This window comes from Schistocerca cancellata, chromosome 1 (genome assembly GCF_023864275.1).
Source record: "Schistocerca cancellata isolate TAMUIC-IGC-003103 chromosome 1, iqSchCanc2.1, whole genome shotgun sequence".
In the NCBI taxonomy this organism is placed as follows: Eukaryota; Metazoa; Arthropoda; class Insecta; order Orthoptera; family Acrididae; genus Schistocerca; species Schistocerca cancellata.
Window position 1 is genome coordinate 1,153,204,960 of NC_064626.1, and position 14,621 is coordinate 1,153,219,580.

At 44.8% G+C, this 14,621-nt stretch overlaps 1 protein-coding gene across 1 annotated transcript in view; it reads left to right on the forward strand.

The window, feature by feature from the left end:
• Positions 1-1,709: 1,709 nt before the first annotated feature.
• Positions 1,710-14,621, forward strand: part of LOC126093202 (aldehyde dehydrogenase, mitochondrial-like) — a 153,512-nt gene continuing 140,600 nt past the window's right edge. The window contains exon 1 of the mRNA XM_049908705.1: positions 1,710-1,871. Coding sequence (XP_049764662.1) covers positions 1,836-1,871 — 36 coding nt within the window. The 5' untranslated portion in view covers positions 1,710-1,835. The remainder of the gene's footprint in view (positions 1,872-14,621) is intronic.

Genomic DNA, 14,621 nt, shown 5'->3' on the forward strand with positions numbered 1-14,621 from the left:
CTTCTAAGGAGAGCCATAGAATGGACAGAACCTGGAAGAAGAGTAAGTTGAATGCTACGGACAAGATGGAGAGCCCAGGTAAAGGATTATGTGAACTGAAGAGGACCAGAGTGGGAGGAGATGCTAAATGATAGACTATGGGAGAAAAGAGGAACTTGGAATGGCCTCTGTGAACAACCTGTATAAGCGGGAACGTTCCAGCAAGAAGAAGAAGAAGGGGTCTATCTGGTAAGGCTCCCCTACCGCAAAGCAATATTCCAGAAGAGGCCGAGAAAGTGTAGTGTAGGCAGTCTCTTTAGCAGATTTGTTGCATCTTCTAAGTGTTCCGCCAATAAACCACAACCTTCCTCGCAACATTTTTTGCATGAGGGTGCCAATTTAAGTTTTTCGTAACTGTAATGTCTAGGTATTTAGTTGAGTCAACAACCTTCAAGTTTGTATTATTTGTCGCGTAAGTGAAATTTAACGCCTTATTTTAGTACTCAAGCGGAGGACATCATAGTTTTATTTTCCAAGTTCAATTGCCACTTTTCGCACCACAAAGATATCTAAATCATCTTGTAACTCACATTGATTTTCTGAAGACTTTATAAGGAGGTTAATGACAGCGACATCTGCAAATAATCTAAGAGCACTGCTCATGTTGTGACGCAAATCATTTATATATATTAGAAACAGCAGAGGTCCTATAATAACACTCCCTTGGGGAATGCCAGATATAACTTGTGTTTCACTCGATAACTTCTCCTCAGTTACTACGAACTGTGACCTTTCTAATAGGAAATGGCGAATCCTGTCACACAACTGCAAAAACCTTCTCGAAATCTGGAAATAAAGAATCAATTTCAGATTCCCTGCCGATAGCACTCGTTAGTTCGTGTAAGTCATTTTCCGTAATTAATGGAAAAGTTGTCACACTTATTTTCCAAATATTTTAATTTCCTCTCTCAGATACGTGATTGCCTATTTAACCCATTGGTAGGAGATATTAAAACCTTCAGATATGTTGTGGTAGTCCTTTCGACATTGATGAACAAAACTATAGCTGCTCCAATAATTCAAATGGCTCTTAGCATTATGGGACATAACATCTATGGTCATCACTCCCCTAGAACTACCGAAACCTAACTAACCTAAGGACATCACACAACACCCAGTAATGACGAGGCAGAGAAAGCCCCTGACCCCGCCGGGAATCGAATCGGGAACCCGGGAGCGGGAAGCGAGAACGCTACCGCACGACCACGAGCTGCGGACTGCTCCAACGAGTCTCAGTATAGGCAGATCCCGGTTGGGTTCCTTTACTGATGACGTTCACTTATCAGTTGTACCTAGACTACGTCGGCACAGAGTACGCATTGCTCTGGAGGGCTTAGGACGCACCAGGGGTTAGCGAAGGACGTATACCAAGCTGGGCTATTTATAGCCGAGAATGAAAGAAAAATTCAGCGTTCTTGTAAGGGGTGGTTCTGAAAGCGGGAAGAAAAGCTATCAGCAGTGAGTAAGATTGAAAATTTCTTCCGTAAGGACACATTTCGCAACCAAAATTAGTGCGTTTGAGAATGTAAAGAAAACCCCACGCCATGCGCTTGTTTAAGGTCGTCGGCGCTCACGTCAGCTGCTTGTATCCGTGCAAGTTGCTTTTCGCAGCGGCCGCCGGCGGCGCTGTCATCGCATCGGGATTCTGTGGAGGGGCAGGCGTAAACACATGTAGCGTCGGTTCTGCCTCGCCCACAGTCGGCCATCGCGAAGCGTCTGCGACAGCTGCGTTATCATATCAAGAGGCGAAACACCGGCTGTGCGTTCTCTCTCTCATTCCAGCAATCGAACCAGCGATGGCCAACAGGAATCCCAAGATTAAATACACCCAGGTAAATGTTTACGTGCTTATAGCTCTGGCGTGTCTGCAGGAGACGATGAAGGAACTTGTAGGACTGTCTTGATGCAAAATACTTGTTCGTATTCACCCAAATCATATTTAGCCACCGTTTTGCCAAAGATCCGATTTTTATTTTTCACGCTTTCACACCTCTCTCTGTCTCCGTCTGTGTGTGTGTGTGTGTGTGTGTGTGTGTGTGTGTGTGTGTGTTTTTCTAATCTATATAGATTTTTGTAATTTTTCCACTGATATATATATATATATATATTGCAATATTAAAATTACTGTATCATTCTGCCTTCACTTTTCATATTTGTCAAAAACGAGAAACTGCAGAGCTACGAATGTATTGTCTTACTAGTGTTTCGGAAGGAATGAGTGTACCGGAACAAACATTGCTTGTTAGTGACTATCAACACAGGAACAGACTCGTAAACTTGACAGCCGCCCGATGGAGACAGGCCAGAGATTATCAAGAGCGACAAAAATAGACGACTGTGCAAGTGTTTTTTAGTCTTTGGTGAACACCAAACAATAAAATTCATAAAATATCTTCATACAGCCTGAAGAAGTGTAAAAATAAATTATTTGTCTCAGTTAGAACGCTGAAGAATACTATGCAAGACAACAAAAGCCTGCTGACTATGGTGTGGCTTTCCCGAAACATGGTTTGGATACAAGAAAAATGCTTTATATTAATGAAGACATACAGATCAACAAACATGGACAGTAACTTGTAAGCTTTTCCCGTCTCACATGTTACAATATAAACTACCTGACGCCTTCCGTAAATTAATTTTCGTTTCGCTTCTGATGCAGATTTAACAGGACCAACTCGCAGTTTTATATCCTCCTACACAGTTACTATTGTTCCACGACATTTTATTTATGATAGCTTCTTCTGTCTAATTATACTTTGCAAATTCTTTTTTTCTTTGTCTGAAATTTCTGATGCTTGCATGCACTATAGTGCTCGTGATTGTGACTATATGCCGAAGTGACTGGTCACTGATCTTACCGTGGTTCAGAGGAAGCCAGTTTATTGACATAAAACCTGATTCCAAGTGATTTTAAACATTTGTCCAGACAATGTTTGTTGTTTCTTGGTCTGACAGCGCTGGATTTGCTTTTAGAAGGAACGGGGTTCGAAATCCCGTACGGACCCTCAGATTTAGGTGAGCAGATGTTTCACTGAATCACTTTGGGCGAATAGCGGAGTGATTTCTCCAAAAATCAAATTGGAGATTTCCTTCGTGGGTCAAAGCGACCTTGTTCTACATCGACACGACTGTCAAGATACTGAAGTCAAATCTTGATTCGAGTATTTTAATATCCTGTCATCACGGACATTAGAAGATAGATCAGAAACCGATCTGCAGGCTGGAAATATTGGACTGTCGAAGGAACAGCTGAATACCCACCTGAAGTACTGGGTGTGAAAGCTCCAAAATCATGGATGAGACTGATTGTAAACTCGAACAGCTATCCACCTCCATCGTTGCCTGAACTTGCCTCTGTTTTGTAGGAAGAATGGTATACGATTCCGTTGCAAACGATACGGGAGCCATACCTGTCCATTACGAGAAGACTGGAAGCTGTTTTGAATGGCAACGAATTTCCTACACTGGCCTGGGCATGGTAATGAGCTGTGTTTATGGTGTTAACCATTTTTTTCCGAACCCCTGTATGTTACCCAGTTAGAATTGCTAATGAGAAGATTCTCGTCCTACACCAGTGGCCGTAACGCTTTCGCGCTTACTAAATGTACCTGTAGTGAAAAGCGCTGTTCTCTGGAACCTCTTCAAAATGAGGACTCGATGGTCATCTGTTCTCGGACTCGATATTAATTGCGCACAATTCTACATTAAATGGACTCCTATTTGGGAAGACTGGGGTTCAGATCTTTATCTGGCGATCAATGTTTGTTTTCCCTGGTTTCCCTAAATCTATGACCCTCCTCCCTAAGAAAAGTCCAAAATCTGAACATGTGCTCGATGTGTAATAACAATGTCCTACATGGGCTGTTAAACCTTGCTCTTCCTTTCTTTTTTGGTCGTAAATAGGACCATTCCTAATGGCCTCGAGAGAAGCGTCACAGAACTTGTCAGTCATGACGACTTGCTTGGATTGTGAAGTTTTCATCCGTATCAGTAATGGAGATTCGCCTGCTCGTCTGCCAGGTCTTCCAGTAATTCCCTGCACTTGTCTTTCATAGCAATCACACTATTCGTCTAGCTGTCGCTCCTAACTACACTACTGGCCATTAAAGTTGCTACACCAAGAAGAAATGCAGATGATAAACGGGTATTCATTGGACAAATGTATTATACTAGAACTGACATGTGATCACATTTTCACGCAGCTTGGGTGCATAGATCCAGAGAAATCAGTACCCAGAACAACCACCTCTGGCCGTAATAACGGCTTTGATACGCCTGGGCATTGAGTCAAACAGAACATGGATGGCGTGTACAGGTACAGCTGCCCATGCAGCTTCAACACGATACCACAGTCCATCAAGAGTAGTGACTGGCGTATTGTGACGAGCCAGTTGCTCGGCCATCATTGACCAGACGTTTTCAAATGGTGAGAGATCTGGAGAATGTGCTGGTCAGGGCAGCAGTCGAACATTTTCTGTATCCAGAAAGGCCCGTACAGGAACTGCAACATGCGGTCGTGCATTATACTGCAGAAATGTAGGGTTTCGTAGGGATTGAATGAAGGGTAGAGCCACGGGTCGTAACACATCTAAAATGTAACGTCCACTGTTCAAAGTGCCGTCAATGCGAACAAGAGGTGACCGAGATGTGTAACCAATGGCACCCCATACCATCACGCCGGGTGATACGCCAATATGGCGATGACGAATACACGCTTCCAATGTGCGTTCACTGCGATGTCGCCAAACACGGATGCGAACATCATGATGCTGTAAACAGAACCTGGATTCATCCGAAAAAATGACGTTTTGCCATTCGTGCACCCAGGTTCGTCGTTGAGTACACCATCGTGGGCGCTCCTCTCTGTGATTCAGCGTCAAGGGTAACCGAAGCCATGGTCTCCGAGCTGATAGTCCATGCTGCTGAAAACGTCGTCGAACTGTTCGTACAGATGGTTGTCTTGCAAACGTTCCCATCTGGTGACTCAGGGATCGAGACGTGGCTGCACGATCCGTTACAGCCATGCGGATAAGATGCCTGTCATCTCGACTGCTAGTGATAAGAGGCCCCTGGTATCCAGCACGGCGTTCCGTATTACCCTCCTGAACCCACCGATTCCATATTCTGCTACGCATTTCTCCTCCTTACACGAGGCATCGCAGCAACGTTTCACCAGGCAGCGCCGATCAACCGCTGTTTGTGTATGAGAAATCGGTTGGAAACTTTCCTCATTTCAGCACGTTGTAGGTGTCGCCACCGGCGCCAACCTTGTGTTGCTTCAAAAGGGTCAATCGACGCCCAAACATAAAGCAGTATGTTTCATGTAAAATAGAATCTTTATGGTCCAACACACTGAAATGAAGTTTGACCAACGCGAGCAGCAATGTCGCGAAACGATAAACCGCAATCGCCATAAGCTACAATCCGACCTTTATCAAAGTCGGAAACGTGATGGTACGGATTTCTCCTCCTTACACGAGGCATCACAACAACGTTTCACCAGGCAACGCCGATCAACCGCTGTTTGTGTATGAGAAATCGGTTGGAAACTTTGCTCATTTCAGCACGTTGCAGGTGTCGCCACCGGCGGCAACCTTGTGTGAATGCTCTGAAAAGCTAATCATTTGCATATCACAGCATCTTCTTCCAGTCAATTAAAGTTCGCGTCTGTAGCACGTCATCTTCGTGGTGTAGCAATTTTAATGGCCAGTAGTGTATATCAGCGCAACTGGCTTACAGTGCCCGGCATGTACCAGCTTGCCCCCTGAGTCCAGTAATGCAGCATTTTTAAGGCTCTTATAGCTGTAGAAAATCTTTCTCGACGGCATCTTGTCAGCGGTCCGCGTGCCACAGTACCTCGATTATTTCGCCTTACAGTGATAAGTCTGCCTCGTTGTGAGTTTCCCAGACCGTATTAATAGGGACCTCCCGGAATGACTGATGGCATGATTTTCAGATTTACTGCAACGAGACTTGGTTCGTGTTCAGGTTCTGAGGAAGGCATCCAGGCCAAGAATGGAGTAATCACTTAAACTAGAAACCCGGAGACATACTGTCAGTTTCTCGATCGTTTAGGGTACACATTGTGGAGTGGCTATCACTCCCCTTGTGACGCTTCAAAAACGGCACTCGATGCCAAAACAGAAAGCAGAATGTTTCATGAAAAATAGAATCTTTAAGGTCCAACCACTGAAAACACACTGAAATGAAGTTTGAAAATTGTGACAATATGCGAAGGGTTGACTCAGTAATTGTTACTAGTAACTACTTTTATTTTTTAAGATATTGAATCGCAATTTTTAACAGTATACTCACATTAAACATGACTCAATAGACTGTGGAAGAGAAATACAGGGTGTTTCAAAAAGTACTTTACAACTTTGAAAATTCATATATATGAATTTATAGTACCTACAGAGGTGATTATAGCGTCAATTTGTAGGGAAATACATGAAGTTTAGTCTCTCGTAGTTCGCAATATAGTGCCGAATCGCACCAAAAATTTTTTTTTTTTTTTTTTTTTTTTTTTTTTTTTTTTTTTGCCATATCCTTTCGGGTAGTGGCTGCTGCTGAGGACTCGGGTCCTTCTCAGCCTGGGGTTGTTTGATGCTGTTGGGACACTGTTTATTAGTTTCAGTGGGGAAAACCTGCCTATTTGGATTTTATGTATGCTTTGGCTCATGCCATTGTGTAGTCAGTTTTCTTATGTCTAAGTGGTGGAATTCCACATCCCGGCATTCGCCTTACAACTGGGGGAAACCACCAAAACCCCAGTCGGGATGGCACTGGGTTATCGTCTGTTGAAATGTGTTTATTATGCTAGGTTTTTATCTTAACTACTGTTCTATTGGTAGATTGTTTCATCTCTGTTTGGAGTTTTTGCTCTAGAGTTATTTATATCGTCTAACCTACTGCTCTAATTTAGAGTGTGTCTGACTGATAGTTTAATTGGTGGATTCTATTCCTAACTTATTCTAACTTATTATGAGTTATGAGTCCGACGGTTTGTGGAGGGTCGTTGCACTTCACTTCACTGGAGTGGTTGGAGAGAGTTGGAGGGAGATAATGGGCCACTTCACTTCACTGTATTTACTATGCTCTTCTTTTTCTAATATTATCTATGAGTTCTTTGTTGTTCGGGTATGTTCGTTGAATTGCATGGGCAATGAAGTCTGGGGGGTAAGGGTATCTAAATAGGGTGATCCTGTATTCGTGAATTGGGTTGCATATTACGTCTTTCATTATCCCATCCATTCTCACTCTGTTCCGGCCGTAATTGGCTACCTCAGGAGTGATCTTGTCTAATATAGGGCAGGTGTTGGTGCCCGTGTAGACTAAGTCGTTGGCGGTTGTGTAGTGCAGCTTTCCCGCTCGTCTCAAGTTGTGGCGGCCAAATGCGGCAACTCTTTCATACTGCGCCCTGGAGGCTGTCCACGGACAGGCACCGTACTCTAGGATAGGTCGGACAAATGTTCTGTAAGTGTGTAGCACTGCATCTGGGCTGGCGCCCCCGAATTTTGAGCTGATTAGCTTCACAAGGTTCATTATTTGTTTGCATTTGCTGATGATGTTTTCGGTGTGGTGCTTCCATGATAGAGTCGAGAGTCATCCCTAGATATTTTGCACTCTGGACAGGGTTGACTCTCTTTTGCCATAGGGTTATGTGGAGGTCGTCTTGTTTTAGTGTGGCACTTTGCGTTTTGTTGCGGTGTCTGAAAAGTAGCAGCTGGCTCTTTGTTGGATTGGGTTTGATGTGCCATTTGGCCATCCACTGTTCTAGCTGGGGGTGTGTAGGAAGCTATTACATTCTTCGCTTCCTCTACCGAGTGCGCCGTGCACCAGTAGGCGGTGTCATCCGCGTAGAGGGCGAAGTGTTCGTTCCACTTGTTGGGGCGAGGGATGTCGGCGGTGTATAAGCTGTAGAGCGTGGGTGAGAGGACAGCACCTTGCGCTACTCCAGCAGCAGGAGAGAATTTTTTGGAGAGTTGGTTACCGACGGATACTGTTGCTGATCTATTGGTAATTATGTCGAGAATGAGGCGTACATAGTGAGGTGGGAAGTTTTGCTTGGTCATTTTATACGCCAGCCCGCAGTGCTGCACCTTATCGAAAGCTCGCTCGATATCTAGGAACAGTGCCAATACGCAGTCACCTCTGTTTAGGGCTTCTGTTGTTGTGCTGACTAGTCTGATGATAGGGTCCATGGTTGAATGTTCCTGTCTAAAGCCGGCATGTTCTGGAGGGAGGATCTTTAATTTGTTTATGAATTTGTGGGTCCTGTTATTTAGAATGGATTCAAATGTTTTGCCTATTACTGGTAGAAGCGAGATTGGGCGATATGAAGTGGGTGTATTAATCGGCTTTCCAGGCTTGTGTATCATGATAACGTTTGCGTTTTTCCATTGCTTTGGCACTATCCCTAGACAGAGCGCAGCGTTGTAAAGACGGCTTAGAGTTGGAAGGAGCATGTGGTGAGGAGTGGCCGAGAGCATTTTTCTGGTAATTTTGTCCCTGCCAGGTGCAGTATTTTGTTTGCAGGATAAGAAGGCTAGTGTCCTCGGAGGACTAGCGGCAGTTGCGTTAAAGATGGCACTGGACCCAAGCATGCTAGCTGTGTGTTTTGCTTTGTTTTAAGGAATCGAAGTCAGCGACAACAGTTCAGCGTAATTTCCATACCGAGTACGCTAAAGATCCTCCTAGTAGGCCTACAGTTTGAGTGAGATAAGTGTTTAGTAGAAACAAGATGCTTGGTAAGATATGGGAAATTATCTGGTTGTCCAAGCTCATCTGACGATGTCGTTGAACGAATGAGACAACGTTTTGTCAACAGTCCTACGAAATCGACCTGGCGTGCATCTCGCAAACTGCAAACCCCACATACGACCGTTTGGCATATGTTGAGAAACCGTTTGCATTTGAAACCGTACAGATTGACGATCGTACAAGCAATAAGACACTGTAAAAATTTCCAATAGTGATCGAAGCAGAAGAAATGAGTTAGTTTGTGCTGCGACCGGGACTTGAACTCAGGTCTTCTTGCTTGCTAGGCAGAAATGCTAACCATTACACCCCCGCAGTACGATGGTCAACGTTGCTGCACGAACTACCTAAGCTGCGTGCCCTCCCCAACACAAACTTCAGTTCATTTTTCCCTTACATATTGTCTCTACTGCCAGGGCTGTCCGACATTGACAAGGACCCCAGCATTGGACGTAATGGAACGACCATGTACCATTGGTGATCTTGTAGATCTTATAATTATAAGACTGATAAAACTGCTCGAAAGAACTTCTGTGCGGATATGTTGAATCGATTACATGAGGATGAACATTTCCTGGACAAAATCATCTTTTCTGAAGAGTCGACTTTTCACTTAGCACACACACCTGTAGGATTTGGGGCAAAGAAAATCCACATCAACCATTGCAACATGTTCGTGATAGCTCTAAACTGAACGTTTTTTGTGCATTGAGCAAGAACAAAGTGTACGGCTCCCTTTTTTCCCGTGAGAGAACCGTCAATGGGATAGTGTACCTGGACATGTTGAAACAATTTTTGATACCACAGATCGATGAGAATGACCAAGAACGAAATGTTTACTTCATGCAAGATGGTGCATCACCCCACTACCTAGCTGTCGTCCTGAATTTTCTCAGTGACCGCTTTCCAGGTCAATGGATTGGCCCTGGTGCGCCAATTCATAGCCCCCACGTTCCCCAGACCTGACAGCACCCGATTTCGTGTTATGGGGATTCATCAAGGATATCATGTTTGTACCTCCTGTGCCAGCTCACTACCTGAATTTAGAGCAAGAATTTACGCCGCCACTGTGCAAGTTATACCTGCAATGCTACAGCGAGTTTGGCAAGAAATAGACTTCCGATGGGATGTTTGCAGGATAACCCACGGAAGCCACACACATCTTTAGTGTAAGGTAAAAAAAACCTTGATGTGTTTCCCTACAAAATAACAGTAAACCGAGCCCTATATCTTCTTTCTATAAATTTGTTTGAATTTTTAAAGTTTTAAAGTCTGTTTTCAAAAACCCTGAATAGTAACAACAATTTTCAGTGTTCTACAGAGTTTCAACAAAAATAGCCTTTGGATTTGGTAACAGTGGAGATCAAGGGTGTTGGCAAAGTGTAGTTCCACTTTCATTACGATGTAAACACCACGTAACGGGAATGGAAATACGCTGGGACATTACGTACTACTCTTGTGCATCTACCACCTCGTCAAAAGTATCTACGCATCTTTTACTGGAGGTTAATGTGGAGTATGTCCACCTGTTCGCCTTTATGATGGCTTGAAATCTGCCAGGGACATTTACATTGAAGTGAAGTGTGTGAATGTCTCTGGATGAATAAGGCCGCATTCTTCCTCACAAGTCTGGAGCGACGTCTTTCTGACACTTCCCAGAGGTGTTCCGCTGGGTTGAGGTGGGGACTCTGCGCAGGGCAGTCCATTTCAGGAATGTTATTGTTCAGAAACTATTGTCTCACAGATGCTACTCTATTTTAGCGTGCGCCGTGGTGAGACAATCAATATCGTCTCCGAACTGTTTCTCTATTGTACGCTGTATACAGCGCTGAGTGTGTTCACATTCTTTCGCATTTAGCGTTTTTTGTAAGCACAATAAGAGGATTACACCCTAACCACGAAAAACGCCCTTGTACCATAACACCACCTCCTTTGTACTTCACTATTAGCACTACACCTGGTGGCAGGCATTCAACAGACTCAGACCCTTCCAGTCGATTACCACGGAGTATAGCGTAGTTAATCACACTAAATCATTCGCTTCCCTTCGTCCACCGACCAGTGGCGTGGTTCCGTACACCGCCTCAAGTGTCACTTAGCATTCACTACAGTAATGTGTGGGTTGTAAGGAGCTGCTGGACCACTGTACCCCATTACTTTCAGTTCCCTATTCCCAGTCATTGTGCTAGCTGGACTGCTGGTATACTCTTCATCATAAGAATAAATCTGATGAAAACAAACACAAACGCGATGATTGGTCAGAAGCCCTAGCACTCGTACACTGGTGGTGTTACGCTCTTGCAAGTAGGTCATACATAAGTGTTAGATATATTATTACTAAGTTATGTTAAATGAAACTTTATGATATTCAAATGTATTAACATCCATCAACGTTTTCCTTAATCACGCGTTAGTTATGTAGTTTTTATTTCAAAATTCTTGTGCAGTCAGGGGCGATTCTAAAAGTCGGTCGGAGGGAGGGGGGGGGGGGGGGGGGCTGGGGAATGGAATATCGCTTAACAAAAGAAAGAGTTGGAGTCCTCCACTAACAAATTGGTAAAATTTGGCGTTGCTTAAAGTAGTGCAATAGGTATGCTGCAGTGACAGGTTATCAAGGTATAAGTGAGTTTTAACGTGGTGTTATGGTCGGCGCACGAGCGATGACACACAGCATCTCAGAGGGAACGATGAAATGTCAATTTTCCCGTACGACCATTTTACGAGTGTACCGTGAATATCAGGAATCCGGTAAAACATCAAATCTCCGACATCGCTGCTGCCGGTAAAAGATCCTGCAAGAACGTGACCAACGACAACTGAAGAGAATCGTTTAACGTAACAGAAGTGTAACCCTTTCGCAAATTGCTGCAGATTTCAATGCTGGGCCATCGACAAGTGTTAGCGAGCGAACCATCGTCGATATGGGTTTTCGGAGACGAAGGCCCGTTCGTGTACCCTTGATGACTGCACGACACAAAGCTTTACGCCTCGCCTGGGCCCGTCAGCACCAACTTTGGTCTGTTGGTGACTGGAAACATTTTGCCTGGTCGGACGAGTTTTGTTTCAGATTGTATCGAGAGGATGGACGTGTACGGGTATGGACTCTGCATGTCAGCGGGGGACTGTTGAAGCTTGTGGAGGTTCTGTAATGGCGTGGGCCGTGTGCAGTTGGAGTGATATGGGACCCCTGACACGTCTAGATACGACTCTCACAGGTGACACGTATGTAAGCATCCTGTCTGATCACCTGCATCCATTCATGTCGACGCTGCATTCCGACGGACTTGGGCAATTCCAGCAGGACAATGTGACACCCCACATGTCCAGAATTGCTACAGAGTGGCTATAGGAACACTACCGGTGGCCACCAACCTCCCCAGACATGAAAATTGTTGAGCATATCTGGCATGCCTTGCAACGTGCTGTTCAGAAGAGATGTCCACTCTTTCGTACTCTTACGGATTTATGGACAGCCCTGCAGGATTGACGGTGTCAGTTCCCTCCAGTACTACTTCACACATTAGTCGAGTCCGTACCACGTCGTGTTGCGGCACCTTTGCGAGCTCGCGGGGCCCCTACAAGATACAGGGTGTTTCAAAAATGACCGGTATATTTGAAACGGCAATAAAAACTAAACGAGCAGCGATAGAAATACACCGTTTGTTGCAATATGCTTGGGACAACAGTACATTTTCAGGCAGACAAACTTTCGAAATTACAGTAGTTACAATTTTCAACAACAGATGGCGCTGCGGTCTGGGAAACTCTATAGTACCATATTTTCCACATATCCACCATGCGTAGCAATAATATGGCGTAGTCTCTGAATGAAATTACCCGAAACCTTTGACAACGTGTCTGGCGGAATGGCTTCACATGCAGATGAGATGTACTGCTTCAGCTGTTCAATTGTTTCTGGATTCTGGCGGTACACCTGGTCTTTCAAGTGTCCCCACAGAAAGAAGTCACAGGGGTTCATGTCTGGCGAATAGGGAGGCCAATCCACGGCGCCTCCTGTATGTTTCGGATAGCCCAAAGCAATCACACGATCATGGAAATATTCATTCAGGAAATTAAAGACGTCGACCGTGCGATGTGGCCGGGCACCATCTTGCATAAACCACGAGGTGTTCGCAGTGTCGTCTAAGGCAGTTTGTACCGCCACAAATTCACGAAGAATGTCCAGATAGCGTGATGCAGTAATCGTTTCGGATCTGAAAAATGGGCCAATGATTCCTTTGGAAGAAATGGCGGCCCAGACCAGTACTTTTTGAGGATGCAGGGACGATGGGACTGCAACATGGGGCTTTTCGGTTCCCCATATGCGCCAGTTCTGTTTGTTGACGAAGCCGTCCAGGTAAAAATAAGCTTCGTCAGTAAACCAAATGCTGCCCACATGCATATCGCCGTCATCAATCCTGTGCACTATATCGTTAGCGAATGTCTCTCGTGCAGCAATGGTAGCGGCGCTGAGGGGTTGCCGCGTTTGAATTTTGTATGGATAGAGGTGTAAACTCTGGCGCATGAGACGATACGTGGACGTTGGCGTCATTTGGACCGCAGCTGCAACACGGCGAACGGAAACCCGAGGCCGCTGTTGGATCACCTGCTGCACTAGCTGCGCGTTGCCCTCTGTGGTTGCCGTATGCGGTCGCCCTACCTTTCCAGCACGTTCATCCGTCATGTTCCCAGTCCGTTGAAAATTTTCAAACAGATCCTTTATTGTATCGCTTTTCGGTCCTTTGGTTACATTAAACCTCCGTTGAAAACTTCGTCTTGTTGCATAACACTGTGTTCTAGGCGGTGGAATTCCAACACCAGAAAAATCCTCTGTTCTAAGGAATAAACCATGTTGTCCACAGCACACTTGCACGTTGTGAACAGCACATGCTTACAGCAGAAAGACGACGTACAGAATGGCGCACCCACAGACTGCGTTGTCTTCTATATCTTTCACATCACTTGCAGCGCCATCTGTTGTTGAAAATTGTAACTACTGTAATTTCGAAAGTTTGTCCGCCTGAAAATGTACTGTTGTCCCAAGCATATTGCAACAAACGGTGTATTTCTATCGCTGCTCGTTTAGTTTTTATTGCCGTTTCAAATATACCGGTCATTTTTGAAACACCCTGTATTTGGCAGCTGTACCAGTTTCTTTGGCCCTTGAGTCACTGTCTACGACCACCTGCATGCTTTCGCGTAGCATTTCGTCCTTCAGCGGCCTTATTTAATAGCAGAATGACATTTTGGGTCACATCAACGGTAGTGACACTTTGACCGGTTTCGAGGCGTCCAACTGCTTGTTCACGATCGTAAGCACTCGAATGATGTCTCCCAGACATGTTGCCGTACTGCACGGAATATCGCAGTAATCTGTTCCACAAGTTCCGTCGGACACCGTAATGCATAACTGTGGACGTATACAGAGCGTTCGCGCATAGGCTTCGCTGCACTTAACACGTCCCGCCCTCTATAGTTCATTTTACTGCCATTTGTCAATTGTTCCGTACCAAGTGTCAGTTGTTCCTTAGCAGTTGGCATTTGTTCCTTAGCAAGCTCTGTAGTATGTCTGTACGTGAACGCTAATCCCAAGAGCTACTGTAGTTGTTTTCATACGGTTTTCACTAACAGATGGACATTCATGAGGAACTTTGTGTGTGTAATCTATCACCACAGCGCTACACAAGTCGTCCCGACGTAGATAGTGATAGGCGTGAGAATTCTGAGCGGCTCTTTAGTTCCTACTAAATAGAGCTATACCAGTAAACCCCGATTCCTAAAAAAATCGAACTTCCGCGTATAAAACAACTTCAAATGTCTGG